Source organism: Dipodomys merriami, unplaced genomic scaffold (genome assembly GCF_024711535.1).
Source record: "Dipodomys merriami isolate MVZ:Mamm:240054 unplaced genomic scaffold, mDipMer1.0.p SCAF_51, whole genome shotgun sequence".
Lineage (NCBI taxonomy): Eukaryota > Metazoa > Chordata > Mammalia > Rodentia > Heteromyidae > Dipodomys > Dipodomys merriami.
Genome location: NW_027206080.1, coordinates 10,626,065 through 10,645,573, shown reverse-complemented (window position 1 = coordinate 10,645,573; position 19,509 = coordinate 10,626,065). Strand labels below are relative to the sequence as shown.

At 37.0% G+C, this 19,509-nt stretch overlaps 1 protein-coding gene across 1 annotated transcript in view; it reads left to right on the top strand.

Annotated features, from left to right (window-relative positions):
* The window catches only part of Gpr158 (G protein-coupled receptor 158), a 361,348-nt gene that overhangs the window by 16,669 nt on the left and 325,170 nt on the right, over positions 1–19,509 (top strand). The window contains exon 2 of the mRNA XM_069998300.1: positions 18,549–18,654. Within this exon, the coding sequence (XP_069854401.1) occupies positions 18,549–18,654 (106 nt within the window). The remainder of the gene's footprint in view (positions 1–18,548; positions 18,655–19,509) is intronic.

Sequence of the window (19,509 nt, the reverse complement as noted above, 5' to 3'; positions counted from 1 at the left end):
TGTTTTATAATTATGGTAAAAATAAATTTGTGATTTGTTGGCCAGTTGTCCCTAAGAAGTGAACTTTCGGTAGTTGAATCTTTGCCATTAAAGTGTGTTTTAAGTTTCCAGAGGATTTTTTTTTTTTAATTGTATTTTATTTTATTTGAGAACATACTGTACAGGGGGGCTACAATTACATGGGCAGGATAATGCATACATTTCTTACCAAGCATTGCAGCCTCCTCCTTTGTTTACCCTTCACTTCCCTTCCCCGCCTCCCCCCTCCCCCCACCCAATTTTACCCCCCTCCCCCCACCCAATTATACCCCCCTCCCCCCCCCCCCACACCGACATTGTAAAGCTGGTTTTGACATGACATTTTGTACTTCTCATTGTTGCAACAGGTCCACCTGAATCCTTAAACGACTTGTTTGTCCCCATCTCCTCCACATGTTATACTGACATCAAATATAGTGAAAGCGGGATTTTTTTTTTTAGATCACTTGGTTAAAACTTTGTTAAATTTAGTTTATGCAGCGAACGCCTTCTCGACCAGCGAGGAAGAACGACCACCACACCAGGAGTCTTCTCAGATCACGCTTTATTGGAGAGCCCTTTTACTTGTAGGAGAGCTTGAGCGCCAGAGAGCGTGCACCCAAAACATGGCCGCTTATATAGGGAATAGGAACATGGGTCTTTCTATCATTGGTCATCTGCCTTTCACCGTACCAGGTGCCACGGGATTGGCTGGGGACTCTATGTGGCTCGCGCATGCGCAAAGCCCAGGACCCACCGTCCTGCCAAGCACTGTCTAATATGGACCTCAAAGCTGCAAGGGAGTGGGCGGCACCTTGTAATGGCGTTCGCCCCGGCTCCCTGCAAGTTTATGTCTGTATCAAGACTTTTTAATATTCCTCCCACCTTGTAGGTTGCTAATTGGTCTTGTTTTTCATATTAACAAAACAAAAGAAATCACATGATTCATATATTTCTAAGGCCATCCAATTTCTTAAAGCAAGTTTTTCATTTGTTAAAGAAAATTCATATTTTTATTAGTGATGTTTGTTTTAGAATCTCATGATTTGTACACTATAGTACACATTCTGAAGTACTTTTTTCAGAAGATGTGCAATGGGAAAATCTCTAAGTCTTTTCACGTCTGAAAATGTCTGTCTTCATGAGTGATTGATTGTCAGAAGCCAGAAATATAAAGTTATGATGCCTGCAGGATTAAAAAAAAGTTATATTGCTTTTAGCATTTACTGTTCTTACGAAAAACTCTGATGCTAAACTTATTTATTATACCTTTGTAGATAAACTTTTCATTTTACTTCATGACAACTTTTAAGATCTTTTCTTTTTCCTTGGGGTTCTAAATATTCATAAAGATGTTCTTGGACACGATTTAAAAAAATTCATCTCCTCTGTACTTAGTAGAGTCTTTTAGACTTTCATTTATAAAATCTTTTGTGATTAACTTAGAAGTTTTTTTCTACTATCCCATTTTCTCTGACTAGAATTCCTACAGTTGGCCTTTCAACCTTCTTTGTATTTCTTTTCTTCAGTTTCCATCTTTTTTTCTCTGTTTTTAATTTATTTTCTGGAAAATGTTCTTACTTTCTGGTTTAACTAGTTTTCATTTGACTTTTTTTTTTCTTTTGTGCAGGTCCTGGGACTTGAACTCAAGGCCTGGTGTTATCCCTTTTTTGGCTCAAGTAAAGTAGTGCTCTACCACTTGAGCCACAGCTTCATTTCTGGCCTTTTTTCCCACGTGGTTAGGAGATAAAACTCTCATGGACTTCTCTTCCTGAGCTGACTTTGAATTACAGCCCTTCAAGCTCAACTTCCTGAATAGCTAAGATTACAGGCATGAGCCACTTGCATACAGTGACTTCATCCAGGCTTGAACGCAGGGTCTGGGCACTGTCCCTGACCCTCTTTGTGTTCAAGGCTAGCACTCTACCACTTGAGCCACGGTGCCACTTTTGACTTTTTCTTAGTAGTTTACGGGAGATAAGACTCTCAAAGACTTTTCTGTCAGGGTTGGCTTCGAACTGTGATCCTCAGATCTCAGCCTAATGGAGTAGCTAGGAAAACAGGCCTGAGCCACCAGTGCCCGGCCAGTGACTATCTTTTTTTAAAGCTCATAAACTCTTTCTTGTTCTCATATTATTTCTTTTTGTAACTGCATGTTTATTTTCTTTAAATCTCTTTGAGGATATTAATTTAAAAAATACCTATAAATTCTCTTTTGGTTTGCTGAATTCTTGCTGTTTGTTCCAGGTCAGTTGTTTGGTTGTACCTGTCTATTCTTTTCCTTTATACTACCACTTTTCCTTAAATGCAATCTTTTGTTAGCTACTCTTTTTATGACTGGGGACTAAGTTAATTTATACAGTTGGTGTGAATTCTTGTGACAAATAGGTTTTTACTGAGTAGATTTCTCCCTGGACTGCCAGGCTTCATTCACTTGAGGATGCTTAAGAAGGAAGTTGGCAGTCTCTGCCTGGCTTAGCTATTTATTCTGGGAGAACACTGGAAAACTAACTATCATAATAGGAGCTTCAACTCATTTCAGGGATATCTTTTCAACAATTCTTTGGTGTTTTGCATGGGAATAAATGCCATCAGTCCATACAAGGGAAGAGATGAGCCAGCTAATGTTGTTGTTCAGTCAGAAATCCTTTAATTTATGACCTTGATGCCTGCCTCAGTTTCCACTCCCACTCATGCCTGTGGACTTTGAGCTTGAAATCTTTCTGGGTGAGCAGTTTCAACCTCTGCTACAGCCTTTTGAACAAGTCATGAGCTTAACTGCTTCCAATCTAGCTTATCAACAGCATGATTCTGGAGAATTTTGCTAGCTCTGTGGTTTACTAGTTTTCCTCATTATGTTGTTGCTGTTACTATTATTTTATGTGTGCGTGTGGTGCTGATAATCAAACTCAAGACCTTGTGCATGCTAGGCAGGTACTCTACTACTGAACTACCTACATTCTCAGGCCTCCCCTTGTACTTAACTACTCTCACATTCTCAGGCCTCCCCTTGTATTTTACTACCCTCACAACAGTGGTATATGGAGGAAGGAGGTAGAAAAACTCATGTTTAATTCATAATCTTGAGCAAAACTTGACCTTGGCTCTTCTGACCAGTTTTCTTGTTTGTTTGTTTTTTTTTATACCTGGGATATTAGCTCCTTAATAGCAATGTGTCCTTCAGCAAGCCATTTTTTTCTTATTTATTTATTTCTTTATTGTGAAAATACCATACAGAGGGGTTACAAATACATGGGCAAGGTAATGAGTACATTTATCCAGCATTGTTGCCTCCTCCTTTGTTTCCCCTTCCCATCCCTTCCCATCTCCCCCCCACCTCCTGCCAAAGTTGTAAAGTTCATTTTTCAACATAGCATCTTGTATATATCATTGATGCAATGGGTTATACCGTGGGGGAGGGACATACAAAGCAACAAAAAAAATCATCTTATAAAAACGTTAGAAACAATCGGAAGAAAGAAAAAAAAAACATTTGAATCCTTATCTTGGGGTTCATTTAGCCTAACATCAACTTATCTGACCATTTCTGCTTGTTTCAGACATATACTAGTAATTGCAAATAAGGGAAACCATGGGACCTATGTTTCTCTGGACCTGGCTTACTTCACTTAATATAATTTTTTCCAAGTCTTTCCATTTCCTAACAAATGGGACAATGTCCTTCTTTCTGATGGAGGCATAGAATTCCATTGTGTATATATACCACATTTTCTTGATCCATTCATCTACTGAGGGGCACCTGGGTTGGTTCCATCTCATAGCTATGGTAAATAATGCTGCAATAAACATAGTTGTGCTGGTAGCTTTAGTATGGCCTTGTTTGTGATCATTCGGGTAAATGTCCAAAAGTGGGATTCCTGGGTCATAGAGGAGCTCTATGTGGAGTCTTTTGAGGAACCTCCATACTACTTTCCAAAGTGGTTGAACAAGTTTACACTCTCACCAACAATGCAGTAAGGTTCCCTTTTAGCCATATCCCCTTCAGCATCTGTTGTTATTAGAGTTCTTGATTCTAGCCATTCTAACTGGGATGAGGTAGTATCTGAATGTTGTTTTGATTTGCATTTCTTTTATGGCTAGGGAGATTGAGCATTTTTTCACGTGTCTATTGGCCATCCTTTCCTCTTCAGAGAAGTTTCTCTTTAATGGGCAGTTGTTTCTTTGAAGATTTGTTGTTGGGGGATTTAATTTTTTGAGTTCCAGGTATATTTTAGATATGAGACCCTTGTCTGATTTTCTCCCAATCCGTGGGCTTTCTATTGTTCTTGCTAGCTATGTCCTTTGCCATGCCCATTTTGCTTTTTTGTGTCCTAAATTGCTAAATTGTTAAAGATGAACGCTATCAACTTATACATAGTTGTACTATAAATTGAGAAGAATAAATCAAATATAGTTTGAATGAGGAAGTTTTAAGGATGTGTAGCATAATGTCTAGCATGTAATAAGCACTCAAAACTGATAACTGAAAATATAGGATCAAAAGAGAAAAGGAAACTGTATTTAATTTATATTAGGTAAAGTTTGATGGGAAATAGTATTTTATTTATTTATTTATTTTATTTATTTTTTTTTTTTGCCAGTCCTGGGGCTTAAACTCAGCCTTGGTACTGTCCTTGAGCTTCTTTGTGCTCAAGGCTAGTGCTTTGGCACTTGAACCACAGTGCCACTTCTGGCTTTTCCTGAGTAGTTTATTGGAGAGAAGAGTCTCACGGATTTTTCTGCCCAGGCTGGTCTTGAACTGTGCTCCTTGGATCTCAGTCTCCTCAGTAGCATGAGCCATTGGTGCCTAGCTGGGAAATAGTTTTTCTTGGCCTTAGTTTCTGTTACTATTTCTGCACTGAAGTGTCTAGTGATATAAGCTACGTATTTTAATTACCATGAATAATTGACTTTATATTTAATATTCCAATATAGAAAATCTTATTTAGAATTTAAAAGTCTATACAGATTATTAGCTATGTAATTTGATTTTAAGACCCATATGAATAAGAGCCAACAGAGAGAAAGGGGGAGAGAGAAAAAGTGTGCATAAATGTAAGAAATTATTAACAAAAGACATTTTTTCTTAGATATTGCAAACACTAAGATAAAGTAGCAAGTGTAATTAAATTGTGTGTGTGTGTGTGTGTGTTTGTTCTAGGGCTTGAACTCAGGACCTGGGCCCTGTCACTTAGCTTCTTTGCTCAAGGATAGCATAGCTAGCTACAGATCCCACTTCTAGCATTTTTGTAGACTAATTGGAAATAAGAGTCTGCTTGGGTTGGCTTCAAATCATTATCTAAATCTCCTGAGTAGTAGCGGGGATGATAGGTGTTAGCCACTGGTATCCAGCTATGATTTGCTTTTAAAATCCAACTTGAGGTTTTTTGATTTTGTACATAAAATATTTCAGACATTACAAAGGAAGTCTTGACCTGATTGCCAAAAAGACTTCTCAGAAGAAAAAGCTAGACAGATGGAAGACACATGTACTACATAAAGTTTTGGCAAGCTTCTCCGGACATGTCTGCTACCAAGTGGTGTGGGGGAGGAGAACATTTGCTTGCTTTAAGACATATTTCTGTCAAATACTACTGCAGTAATATCGATTTGTGAGTAGTTGTAGGGAAATAGACTAATATCTGGCAATGTTTTGGGAAGATAAATTACTATTACATAATGGAACTAGAGAAAATATTGCTAAAATACCTCTTTAAATTTGGTCTTCTAAATAAGCAGAATACCATTTGTACAATTGACACGAAGTCTTATCTTATAGAAATGAAAGAGACCCCCCCAAAGAACTCATTTTAAGGCTGAATAGTGGGTTACTTTGTGGCAATAAAGGGAAAATGACAGCATTTATCATATTATGATTAGTTATTAAAGGGCCCATTACCCATAGTTGTCAGGTAGCTCACAACTGTATTGTTATTGTTGTTGTTTTTAGTGATGGTCTTGGGGATTGAACTCAGATCCTGGGCACTGTTCCTGAGCTTTTTATTCAAGACTAGTGCTCTATCACTTAAGCCACAGCTCCATTTCCAACTTTTAAATTTTTTCCCTTTCAGAGATTAATTGCAGTTTCACTGACTTTCCTGCTGGGGCTGGCTTTGTAGGGTGATCCTAAGATCATCCTATGGCTGTCTTAGCTTTACTGAATAGATAGAATTATAGGCCTTAGCCACCAGTGCTCAGTTTATATTATTATTAATTCAGCATTCTGCTACAGGTGCCATTCACGTAGGTCCTATTTAGAGTGTGAATGAAGCCTGACATGGAGCCAACAAAGCAAGTTCTACTAATATGCCAATAATATCTTCATCCTCCTTGTCTGTCTGTTTAAAGAACATTATAAAATATTTCTTTTCTTTTTTTTTTGTTGGTCGTGGGGCTTGAACTCTGGGCTTGGGTGCTATCCCTCAGATCTTCAGCTCAAGGCGAGTGCTCTACCACTTGAACCACAGCACCACTTCTGGTTTTCTAGTGGTTTATTGGTGATAAGAGTCTCATGGACTTTCCTGCCCGGGCTGGCTTTGAACCACAATCCTCAGATCTTAGCCTCCTGAGTAGCTAGGATTACAGGTGTGAGCCACTGGTGCCTGGCTATAAAAATATTTCTAATCAGGATTCTGAAATTTAGAGGAATAGTTCTGAAGTTTTAAAAAATAATAATTGGCTTTCCTGTCTTGACCTGTATCAAACACAATTGCTTCAATAGGTGAAAGCAGTCCCTGGTTGGTCCAAATACAGATTCTTAAATATTCAGGATCTCAAAAATGAGTTGATTAAAGATAAGAACTAGCAATTTGCTTAATAGGAGAGGTAAAATGTTTGGAAGACCAGGAAATGATTTTACTTTACAGTGCTCATCAGGAATGAAATAAATGACAATTTTTAAATGACACCTCTTCCTATTACAAAAATGCGTAATTTTATGGTAAGCAAAACTTACCCTTTGTTAGGTGGGAAACATTACTTCCTCTCATGAGATTGCTTGTTGCAAAGCATGACCCCAGAAATGGGCTAAGTGGACTTCCCATTTGTGGTATATCCAGCAAAATCTCGGGGGCCCATGTTTCTCCCAATCCAATTGCAAGTTTAGGTATAAGGGTATAGTATTACTAGCTTGATTTTATATGATTTGATTTAAGGTGCGGTATCATAAAGGTACAGTTGGCAGAATAATCAGGTTTTGGTGTGAGTAGGCTTTATATTTATACTTATAAGACAGTAACAGACTCAGGTGACAATATAAATGCTACTTTTCCTAATATGCTCTAGATATGAGCTACCTACTTTTGACGTTATTTTACATAGTCTTCTAAAGCTATGAATCAGACAACTATGTATTTTATACCTAGTATTACAGTGAAGATCAGATACGTGTTAATAATTTTTTGAAAACTGCAAAGAACTATATAATCATGAGATTTAAAATATAATGTTTAGCTGGCCACTGGTGTCTCAAGCCTGTAATCCTAGCTACTCAAGAAGCTGAGCTATGAGGATTATAGTTTGAAGCCAGGGCAGGTAGGAAAGTCCATGAGACTCTTATCTCCAGTTGCTACCAAGAAGCCAGAAGTGGAGCTGTGGCTTAAGTGGTAGAGTGCTAGCCTTGAGCAAAAAAGCTCAGGGACAGTGCTCAGGCCCTGAGTTTATGCCCCAGAACTGGCACCAAAAAAAGCAGTAAAATGTGCAAGTGGTATATTTAGCTGTGCAGATCAAGGTTCACAGAATATTTTTTCTTTTCCATTAGTCATATGATTATTGTTGGTTGGGTTTAGTTAACATTGTTTTAATTATTTTTTCATGCTATTGTATGCTGTTAATACTGACACTTAACTGTATCTCCAATGAATTATAAAAAAAAGTAGTTATTTTTCCTACTGTTGCTTTAAAATGAGCAAGTGTTCTCTTTTTAGAAATGGCAAAACTAAAAAAAGATCTCCTAATTATTATAATTGTAAGAGGAAGAGAAAGGAAAAACAGAGTCTTTGAAATTTAAGTGACGGCTAAAGAAATGATTGTATTTATGAGGCGTTTTATAAAAATCATCAGAATTAATATCTTGTACTATGTATCCTGGTACACATCACGTGTCACCTCAGCACTATGTACTACTATTCTCAGCATAGAGACTCTTATTTTATGTGAAACGTGTGTGTGTGTGTGTGTGTGTGTGTGTGTGTGTGTGTGTGTGTGTGTGTATGTGTATGTGTGTGTATTAGAACTAAGTAAAAGAGATGGAAATATTGGAACTGTGTAGCAAGAACAATCTAAAATTTCCTGAACCCAGCATGACCTCTGCAAACTGTCAAACTGAATTAACCTGGAAATCCAATCCTAGAATATCTAATTTTGGGGAATACAGTATAGAGACCAGGTTATGTCTTGTTTTCTATTTTTATCTTTTGTGCTTCTGAGGATGAACTCAAGGTCTCATGCTTGCTAGTGCTTTGTCATTAAAGCAAGACTCCAATCTTTTAATTTCTTAGTTTGGTGAATTCTATTTATCAATTCCTACTCTTATTTCCAGAGCTTTTAGGATTCTATTAAAAAAGTCATTGCCTGGGCCTGTATCTTGAAGTCTCCTGATAGTTTCTTCTAGGTGGTTCAGGTCTTACATATAAGTCTTTCAACCATTACAAGTGTTTTTTTGTATTGATTGAGAAAGAGCAATCTACTTTCAATCCTCTCTATGAGGATATCAACTTTCCAGCCTGTTTTTAAAGAGATATTTTCCTAGTACATATTTTTCCTAGAATATGCCTTCTTAGTATATGTTCTTAATGCCTTTTTCTAGAATTTAGATGGCAATACTTGCTTGGGCTCATTTATAGATCTAATGATCTTCTTATGCTATTTCTTCATATATATGCCTGTGGGCCTGTTAGATTTACTCTTCTATAATTCAAAATATCTTTTGCCTATTAAGAAAATTATGATTCTCATTTTTTGGGTTGCAACTCAAGGTATTATGTCCTTGTCAATTTTAGATACTGCAAAATTATCCAATATATCGTCTTGCAGTTAACTATGTCCTCAATATCCTTCCTCAAACAAAATTAAAACAATCCTTATGTTATTTACTTAATCTAAAGTTTGCTCATGGTTTTCTTTTAGATTTTGTTGATGAAACCTTTTTATAGATTATCACAAAATAATTCTGTGCTACCAGCTATGAACTTAACAGTTTTATTTTGCACAAATCTTTAACATCTTGTGTTTTTTCTATACAATGATATTGACTGGGTTACAACTCCTCAATACTGTAATCTTTTATTATATATTTAAGTGCCTAATATCCATATGCTTATCTCTAAGCTCTCTTTTTTTCTTTCTTGCTTTTTTCCTTTTTTTTGTTTTGGTTTGCAACCATGTCCATTATGATCAGGCAGTCTGTCTAATAGCTGGTTGGGAAAATTCTTCTCCTCTTTTAATTTGGCCAAATGATTTTATTTTATTAAATGTGAACTATCAAGTTTCTGAATCTCCATCTGGAATTTTGATTGGTTGTGCATTAAATTTATAGATCAATTTGATGAGAATCAACATTTATTACAATGTATTATCCCCTTAGAGAGCATGGGATGTTTCTCATTTTGCTCAGATCATCTATTTTATCCATCTTTAGAGTTTACAATTTCTCTGTAGAAGCTTTGTATAATCATGATTAATATACTGAGAGAACTTATGGATCTTGTTATTTGAAATGGAATCTTTTTTTATTTTTATTGTGAAAATACTGTACAGAGGGGTTACAATTACATGGGAAAGATAATGAGTACATTTCTTATCAAGCATTGTAGCCTCCTCCTTTGTTTCCCCTCCCCATCCCTTCCCATTCTCCCTCCCCCCCACCAAAGTTGTAAAGTTCGTTTTTCCACATAATGACTTGTACATCTCATTGTTGCAATGGATCCATCTGTATCCCTATTTAAACAATTTGTTTTTTCTCTTCCCCTCCACAAATTATACTAACCTCAAATACAGTGAAAGCAGGGGTTATACCATGGGGGAGGGACATACAAAGCAACAAAGAAATAATCTTATAAATGTGTTAGAAACAATCACCTGAAAGTAAAAAAAAAAACATTTGAATACATATCGTAGGGTTCGTTTTCCCTAACATCAACTTATCTGACCTTTTCTGCTTGACTAAGACATATACTAGTAATTGCAAATAAGGGAAACCATGGGACCTAAGTTTCTTTGGGCCTGGCTTACTTCACTTAATATAATTTTTTCCAAGTCTTTTTGAAATGGAATCTTTTTGATTATAAATTTTTATGGGTGTTACTGCTTTAGAGAAGAGCATGATTTTTCATTCTTTGAGATGGTTTCCAACAACATTTCTGGTCTGTCTTACTTTTCTCATATTTGTCTGCTGATGATCTTATTCTAGATAAATGATCACATTATAAATAAGAACTTAATCTGTTCTGGTCTTTCTGTCTCATCTCTTTTAAGTTTTGTGAACAGGGATTTACATGTCTCAAAGGTTATATAGATAGAAGTGTATGTAACATTTTAGATCCAGACTCCTTGCTTTCATGGGTATCTTCTAAAGTTCTGATGGGTTTTATGAATGAGTTTTATGATTGTTTTTGTAAAACTTACAAAGGTAAAACATTTCAGTTGCAATGATTAACATTGCAGTTAAATTATATTATGAATCCATTCTTTAGCATATGGAATAGTTTTGCCTCCTTAAGTTGGATTTAGTAGTATATATGAAAGTAGTTTGCAGACACTTACGTTTATAACTGAATTATTTGTAGTCATTTTGGTATAGAATTGGCTGCTAATACATTTTATTAATTTCCATGTGCCTACCCATTATGCAGTTGTAACACAAAGTCAAAGGTCATAATGTGATTTGTGTATCAATGACTTTTTATTTGCTTCCGCAAGAAGGCTCCTAAGCCATATATAAACTTCAGAACCAATAAACCATTACCTTTACTTGGAGCAAGGCTGGACAGAACCAAATGGCTATGATTAAAAAAGTTAGCCCCCAAGAGATGAAGGCTTGAAACTGGTTGTGGTGATGGAAATGGAAGGGGAAGAGTCAAAATACAAAGCATTCAGGGAGTCCAACTTACTGCATTTTGCAATAGAATTGACATGGAGACATGTTCATAGAGGAAGAATGTCAGTGGAAGAGGCAAAGACAAAACCTGTTCGGGGCCTGGAATCATTTCAAGAGTCTGATGGATAAGTAGAGGAACATGATGGTCAGAAAGGCAGGGCAGGTATTTAGAAGGTACCATTTATTTCCCGTTCTCTAGAAGCCATTTTCCAGGCCTCTGTCCCGAATACAGGCCACAGCAACCATTCCCTCTTGGCCCGAGGCCCGTCCTCCGGATGTGGAGCATCACTTCCGCCCCAGAGGTAATCACCGGATATCCGGATATGCAACAGCACTTCCGCCCCAGAGGGCGAGGCCTCTGGAGACCTGGAGGCGCTGGCGCCACGGAGGTTTCTGGTGCCGCGTGGCCTAGCCTTCGCGGGGAGGGAAGGTGTCCTTAAATATGTGGGTGTCAGTGTCCATTTCAACAGAGTACTGCACCCCCAAAAGAGAGCATTTTCTTTCCCCCGTGTCCCCCAAACCCTGACTTTCAGGAAGTTAATGGAGAAGTCTCCAGGGCTTTTCAGGTCTCCGGGGCGCGAAGGCCTGGCGTTAACGAAGATGAGATGAGGCCTCGTTGATTTCCCAGTGGGTGAACCCAGACACCGGCCTCTCCGCCTCACCTCAGTCCCCCTGGAGTTCGCAGTTACCGCCTGCCCAGGAGCTTCCCGAGTGGGCTTTGAAGTCTGCGGGAACTTGGTGACTTGGTGTCTGCAGGCCAGCCTGGTTTAGGGGGCAAAGTGCTCAGCGCTTATGAAACAGTCTATTCTGAAGCCAGTTTTGTGGAGGAAACGTCTAGAACACGTTCTGGCCTCCTGGCGAGCCGCAGGTGCTGTTGAGGGAGTGGGACGTTTCTGGGATTTCACTGTTACAAGACCAAGCGCCCCCATGTGTTGGGGATAGTTAATGCTAACAATTATGGTGGAAATAGAATTATTTTCATTAGTTTGTACTTATAGACACTTTGCAGATCACATTTATTTTTGTTTCATGTTTGTGTAGCACTGCCCCTGAGCTTTTCCAAGGATAACATGCTACCACTTGAACTGTACCTTCTCTTCTGGCTCACAGACTTTCCTGTATGGACTGATTTCCAACCACCATCCTCAGATCTCATGCTCCTGAGTAGCTAGGATTACACGTGTGAGCCACTGGAACAGATTCTCTTTTTTCTTTTTAACAGAGTTGTAATATGAAGGGATTTCATTCTGATATTTTTATATGAGGTTATTTTTTTTATGCTGCTGATGTATTTAACCCATACTCAGGGCCTCATGATTGCTTGGCTTGCACTCTATTACTTGAGCCATGATGCCTCTAATCCAACTTTTTGATGATAATTTGGAGAGAGTCTTGCTGCTTGAACTCCAGTCTTCTAGATCTCAGCCTTCTGAGTAGTTAAGCTTGTAAGTAGTAAGTTTGTAAGTTGTAAGGTTGTAAGCCACCAACAACTGACTTGATTTGCTTATTTATTATAACTTTTATCAACTGTCTATCCCATGCTATGATTGAGTTTTCACAGTCATTTCCCCTTCCTTCAAGCTCTCTATAACTATTTCTTGAATGAAAAAACGAATACATTATTTTCTATTTTTAAATTTCTATTATTTTCATACGAGTATGAAGTAGAGCATGAAGTGGGCTTAAGGGCTGGCACAACCTGTTGGATCATACTTCTATTGAAAGTCCTAGCAGTGAAGGTAGTCAAAAAATGTTCACTAAATCCCTTCATTACTACAAATGATAGCTTTTCACAGCCTCCAAAATGTGAATGTGAATTCCTTTTCTCCAGTAAACATCTTTGTACGTTGTAAAACGTCATACATTTTCATGTTACTTGGGGGCAGGACATGTCTTTCACCTTCATGTCCCCTGCAGAAGAACACTTATGTCCTTAAAATATTAAGAAAATAACTTCTGAGAATAATAAGAGGAATGAAACAGATAATCAGTACTGATTGAAAGAGCAAAGTCCGAGCTAGGTTAAAGCATTAGGTCATTTGGGAATCTAGTTACTTTTTACATGAATTTTTATTTCATAGTGTTGTAGCCACAATGATATTTTCAAATGGAGTGCATTATTCTGAAGGATTTGCATATTTCCTGTGACAATTTTTGGGTTTTTATTTTACTGAACATCTGAAAAAAAATTAAACACACTGGGTTATCTGATAACCAAATACTGGCAGGAAGTTTTAGTAGCCCTGCTTGATTTTGTGCCTATTTTGAGCATTTTAGCCACAAGTAGTACAGCACTTTGTTACAGAGTGATGAATAACAGGAGAAAAAAGTAATTTATTCACCCTCAATTACAGACTAACTTAAGCCATTCTATCAGACTTCACAGTAGCTTTTTAAAAGAAAAAAAGACATGAGAAATTAATCATACGATGTGGTAAAATAGAAGTGCCATATTCCAGTTTTGAGAAGTAACAGTATTGTCAAAATATACCATCACTGGTTTTCTTAATATTTCACATTTAATTTTTATAAATTTTAAGATTTGCTTTGTAAATTTGTGGGCAATTTATGGCTTTAAGAGCTAAAATGAGGAATTTGTGGTAAATTTTATGTTTTATATATTTAATATTGCAGTAAAACAAGTTTAAGTTGTGAGTGTGGGATTTGAAAATATGTTTTTACTTTTAATGTTAGTGGAGGTGTTTATGCTGTATTCATGTTTTTCAAAAACTCATTGGTAATCTTTAGGCTTCTGGGCCCAGGGCACAGAACATTTATTTTAATAAAATCTGCGTGTGATGGTTCAGGTAGGACAACTATTTCTACAATTGTTGTTGTTAATGAAAAACAGAAGGAAATATGGAAACTTTATAGGAAATATGGAGAAATTGGCTGGAGAAAAATCAAGGGATTTTAAATGTGAGACTTAAAAAACAAATTAGCATTTGTCTCTGCATTTATGAATTCTCTTAATTGATTTTTACCAATGGCTGAGTCTTTTTTTTCCAGATTTAAACAAAAAATATATATTTTATCTTAAAAAAGTTATTACCTCTTTTTTATTGTGAAAATACTGTACAGAGGGGTTACAATTACATGGGCAAGATAATGAGTACATTTCTTATCAAGCATTGTAGCCTCCTCCTTTGTTTCCCTTCCCATCCCATCCTTCCCCCCAATCCTTTTCCCTCCCCCCTCCAAAGTTGTAAAGTTCTTTGGCGACATAACAACTTGTTTATCTCATTGTTGCAGTGGGTCCACCTGTATCCCTATTTAAACTATTTTAAACGAAACAATATTAATCAGTGTTTCTGTAGATGAAGTGAATGTGCTTCGTGTGTGATATTGGGAGACCTAAAGAGCTGTTTAAAGTCATTGTGATCAGAGAAAAGAGCAGCTATTTTTCTTATATATTTCCAACCTTCCTTACTCCACTCTACAATAGGAATTAGCAGTAGAAAAAAAATGAGATGAGTAAATGGTTTGCTTTAATAGAAAGGGTTTGGAGGCCAGGCGTTTAATTTTAGAGACAAGGTTTTTTTTTTAGTCTTTGCTTTTATTTATTTATTTTTGCCATGCCCACAACAGCATTACCTGGGTTCAAATTTCTTTTTTTTTCTTTTTTTTAATTGTGAAAATGCTGTACAGAGGGGTTACAATTACATGGGAAAGATAATGAGTACATTTCTTATCAAGCATTGTAGCCTCCTCCTTTGTTTCCCCTTCCCATTCCATCCTCCCCCCAGCCCCCCCAACCCTCCTCCCTCCCCTACCAAAGTTGTAAAGTTCGTTATCGACATACAACTTGTACGTCTCATTGTTGCAATGGGTCCACCTGTATCCCTATTTAAGCGATTTGTTTTTTCCCTTCCCCTCCACAAATTATAACAACATCAAATACAGTGAAAGCAGGGGTTATACCGTGGGGAAGAGACATACAAAGCAACAAAGAAATCTTATAAATGTGTTAGAAACAATCGCATGAAAGAAAAAAAATTTGAATACATACCTTAGGGTTCATTTCCCTAACATCACCTTATCTGACCTTTTCTGCTTGACTCAGACATATATTAGTTATTGCAAATAAGGGAACCATGGGACCTATGTTTCTTTGGGCCTGGTTTACTTCACTTAATATAATTTTTTCCAAGTCTTTTCATTTCCTAACAAATGGGGCAATGCCATTCTTTCTGATGGAGGCATAGAATTCCATTGTGTATATATACCACATTTTCTTGATCCATTCATTTACTGAGGGGCATCTGGGTTGGTTCCATATCTTAGCTGTGGTAAATAATGCTGCAATAAACATAGTCGTGCTGGTAGCTTTAGTGTGGTCTTGTTTGTTAACATTTGGGAAAATGCCCCAAAGTGGGATTGCTGGGTCATAGGGGAGCTCTATGTGGAGTCTTTTGAGGAACCTCCATACTGCTTTCCAAAGTGATTGAACAAGTTTACACTCTCACCAACAATGCAGTAAGGTTCCCTTTTGTCCACATCCCCTTCAGCATCTGTTGTTATTAGAGTTCTTGATTCTAGCCATTCTAACTGGGGTGAGGTGGTATCTCAATGTTGTTTTGATTTGCATTTCTTCTATGGCTAGAGAGGTTGAGCATTTCTTCATGTGTCTATTGGCCATCCTTCTTTCCTCTTCAGAAAAGGTTCTCTTTAAGTCTTTAGCCCACTTACTTATTGGGCAGTTGTTTCTTTGAAGATTTGTTGTTGGGGGATTTAATTTTTTGAGTTCCAGGTATATTTTAGATATGAGACCTTGTCTGTTGTTTGGCTAGTGAAGATCTTCTCCTAATCCGTGGGCTTTCTATTGATCTTGCTAGCTATGTCCTTCACCATGCAGAAGCTCTGCAATTTCATGCAATCTCATTTGTCCAACCTTTCTTTGATTTGTTGTATTTCTGGGTCTCTATTAAGAAAATTTCGGCCTGAGCCAAGGAGACCTAGGGTTTCTCCTATTCTATCCTGTAATGTTTTCAGAGTGTCTGCTTTGACTCCGAGGTCTTTGATCCATTTGGAGTTTGATTCTGGTGCAGGGTGATATATAAGGATCTAGCTTTAGTTTTCTACAAGTATTTTACCAATTTTGCCAGCACCATTTATTGAAGAGACTGTCTTTCTTCCATTCTATTTTTCTGGCTCCCTTATCGAAGATGAGACGGCTATAGGTCTGTAGGTTCATTTCTGGGTTTTCAATTCTATTCCATTGGTCCTGAGGTCTGTTCTTGTGCCAGTACCAAGCTGTTTTGATTACTATGGCTTTGTAGTAGAGTTTGAAATTTGTTATTGATATTCCTTCAGCAGTGTTCTTTCTGTTGAGGTTCGTTTTTGCTATTCGGGGTCTTTTATTGTTCCATACAAATTTTTGGATTGCCTCTTCTATTTCCTTGAAGAATGAGGTTGGAATTTTGATAGGTATCACATTGAATTTGCGAAGTATTGCCATTTTCACGATGTTGATCTTTCCAATCCAGGAGCATGGGAGTTTTTGCCACTTTCTAAGTTTGGCTTTGATTTCCTTTTTCAGGTTTTTGAAGTTTTCATCATAGAGGTCCTTCACTTCTTTGGTTAAGTTAATTCCTAGGTATTTTATTTTTTTGTGGGGCTATTACAATGGAGTTGCTTTCCTAATTTCAGCCACACTTTTCTCATTGCTGGCATACAGAAAAGGCATTGATTTTTGAGGGTTAATTTTATACCCTGCTACTTTGCCAAAGTTTTGAATCAGCTTGAGTAATTTGGGAGCGAAGTCTGTGGGATTCTTTAAATACAAGATCATGTCATCCGCAAAGAGGGAGAGTTTTACTTCTTCCCTATTTGGATCCCCTTTATGTTTGCATCTTGTCTTATTGCTGTAGCTAGGCATTCTAATACTAGATTGAAGAGAAGTGGAGAGTGTGGACATCCTTGTCTCGTTCCTGAGTTAAGAGGAAATGGCTTTATTTTTTCACCATTAAGTATAATGCTGGCTGTAGGTTTGTCTTATACACACTTTATTGTATTGAAGAATGTTCCATGGATTCCTAATTTTTCCAGAACCTTCATCATAAAGGGGTGTTGGATCTTGTCAAATGCTTTTTCTGCATCTATTGAGATAACCATGTGGTTCTTATCCTTGCTGCTGTTGATGTGATGAATTATATTAATTGATTTGTGTACATTGAACCAGCTTTGCATCCCTGAAATGAATCCTGTGTGGTGTATGATTTTTTGGATGAATTGTTGAAGTTGATTGGCCAGAATTTTGTTGAGAAGTTTTGCATCAATGTTCATCAAAGAAATGGGTCTATAGTTCTCTTTCTTTGATGAGTCTCTGCCTAGTTTTGGGATGAGGGTTATGATGGCTTCATAAAATGAGTTCGGTAGTGAACTTTCTCTTTCAATTTCATTGAAGAGTTGGAGGAGTATTGGTGTGAGCTCTGCTTTGAAGGCCTTGTAGAATTCCGCTGTAAAGCCATCTGGTCCTGGGCTTTTCTTAGCTGGGAGGTCTCTTATTGCTGTTTCTATTTCAATGCTTGATATGGGCCTGTTAAGATGGTTTAACTCATCTTGGTTTAGTTTTGGCATGTCAATATTTGCTAGGAAAAGGTCCATTTCTGTCAAGTTCTCAAACTTATTAGCATAAAGTTTTGAGAAGTATTCCCTTATAATATTCTGAATTTTTGTTGTTTCTGTGGTGATGTTTATATTCTCATCTCTGAGTTTATTTATTTGGGTGTGTTCTCTTCCTTTTCTGATAAGATTTGCTAAGGGTCTGTCAATTTTATTTATTTTTTCGAAGAACCAACTATTTGTTTTGTTGATTCTTTCTATGTTTTTTTTGGATTCTAATTCATTTAATTCTGCTTTAATTTTAATTATTGCTTTCCATCTACTGGATTGGGGTTTACCTTGCTGCACTTTTTCAAGGAGGCTCAGATGTCTCATTAAATTGTTGGTTTCAGATCTCTCCAATTTGTTGGTGTGGAACTCAGAGCTATAAACTTGCCCCTGAGTACTGCCTTTGCTGTGTCCCAGAAAAGCTGGTAATTTGTGTTCATTTTTGTTAAATATCACGAACATTTGAATTTCCTTTCTAATCTCTTCCATGACCCACTTGTGATTCAGCAGTGTGTTGTTCAGCCTCCATGTGTTACAGGATTTTCTTTGGTGGCTTTGGGTTCAAATTTCTTGAGCATCTAGGCATTATATGAGGAGCTAAAGACTATCAACAATACAGAGGTCCTGTCTTTGGGGCTTAGGTAAAACTTATGCTTGCTGACTTTTTATCTTTTCTTGATATATTTCATTTAAATATGAGAGAGCACTTTGGAAATTTTTAGTACTTTTATTATGCTGATTTGTCTGATTTCCATGACGGAACACAAAGTTAGAAATTATAAAGGCTCAGATTAATTTTTCTTTCTATTTTGTTCAATTTTAGGGGTGTCATGAAAGTTGATATAAACCTTCAGAAAGTGGACATTGACCAATGCTCAACTGATGGCTGGTTTTCAGGAACTCACAAATGTCACCTTAACAATTCAGAGGTAAGAACATGAGAATAAGATTCTCTGAAATCAGATGCTCAGAGGCAAGTTAGTTTAAATATTTTTTATTTGTGAATGAGTGAACAAGAAGAATGCTATTGAGGAAAAACTTCCTGGGAGATCTCAGTGTTGTGAAATTAACTGAAAGAAGAACAGAAAAGAATTAATACAGAAGAGCTATTCATTTTCGAGGCAAAAAGTAAGATTATATTTAAAGTTTGACCTTAGTTAAAGCCCAATCCTTGTCTTCAAAATGAACATGGAAACTTAAAGTGATCATGAAGTGAGAAAACAAGCCCAGAAGGATGAACCAGATGATACACATTTTGTGGAGTAAGATCCTTATTGGAAAATCAATGGGATTCTTTCAGAAATAATTCTATGTGATAAAAAAAGCAGAGAAAGTATGACAGGCCTATTTTGCAAAGGAAAACTATAAACTTGGAAGGGGATTGTGTGTACTTGTGTGTGTGTGATTCAGTATTCAGCTCCTATCCATACTTGATTTGGTGAGATTCTGGTTGGCAGGGAACAAGAATCATGCTTCTGGAAATACTAATATTCTTTCCCCCAGACTAAAGACTTGTTAATTGTTTATTTGTAGTTTCAAAGAAGAAATGTAATGTTATCCTAATGATGTCTGATACCACAATCCACATCTAAGACCTCAAAGTAAAATGGAACCAATATATAATAAAGTTTCCTGATCTGAAATACTTGGCCTATCCCAGTATTGATTCCAGGAACTTGTAAGAAAATTTAGCTTAATATATTTAAAATAGGATATTTCCACACGTGATAAGCTACATCTTCAGTTTGAAGTTTTACCACCTGTGAATGGCAGTTGTATGTAAT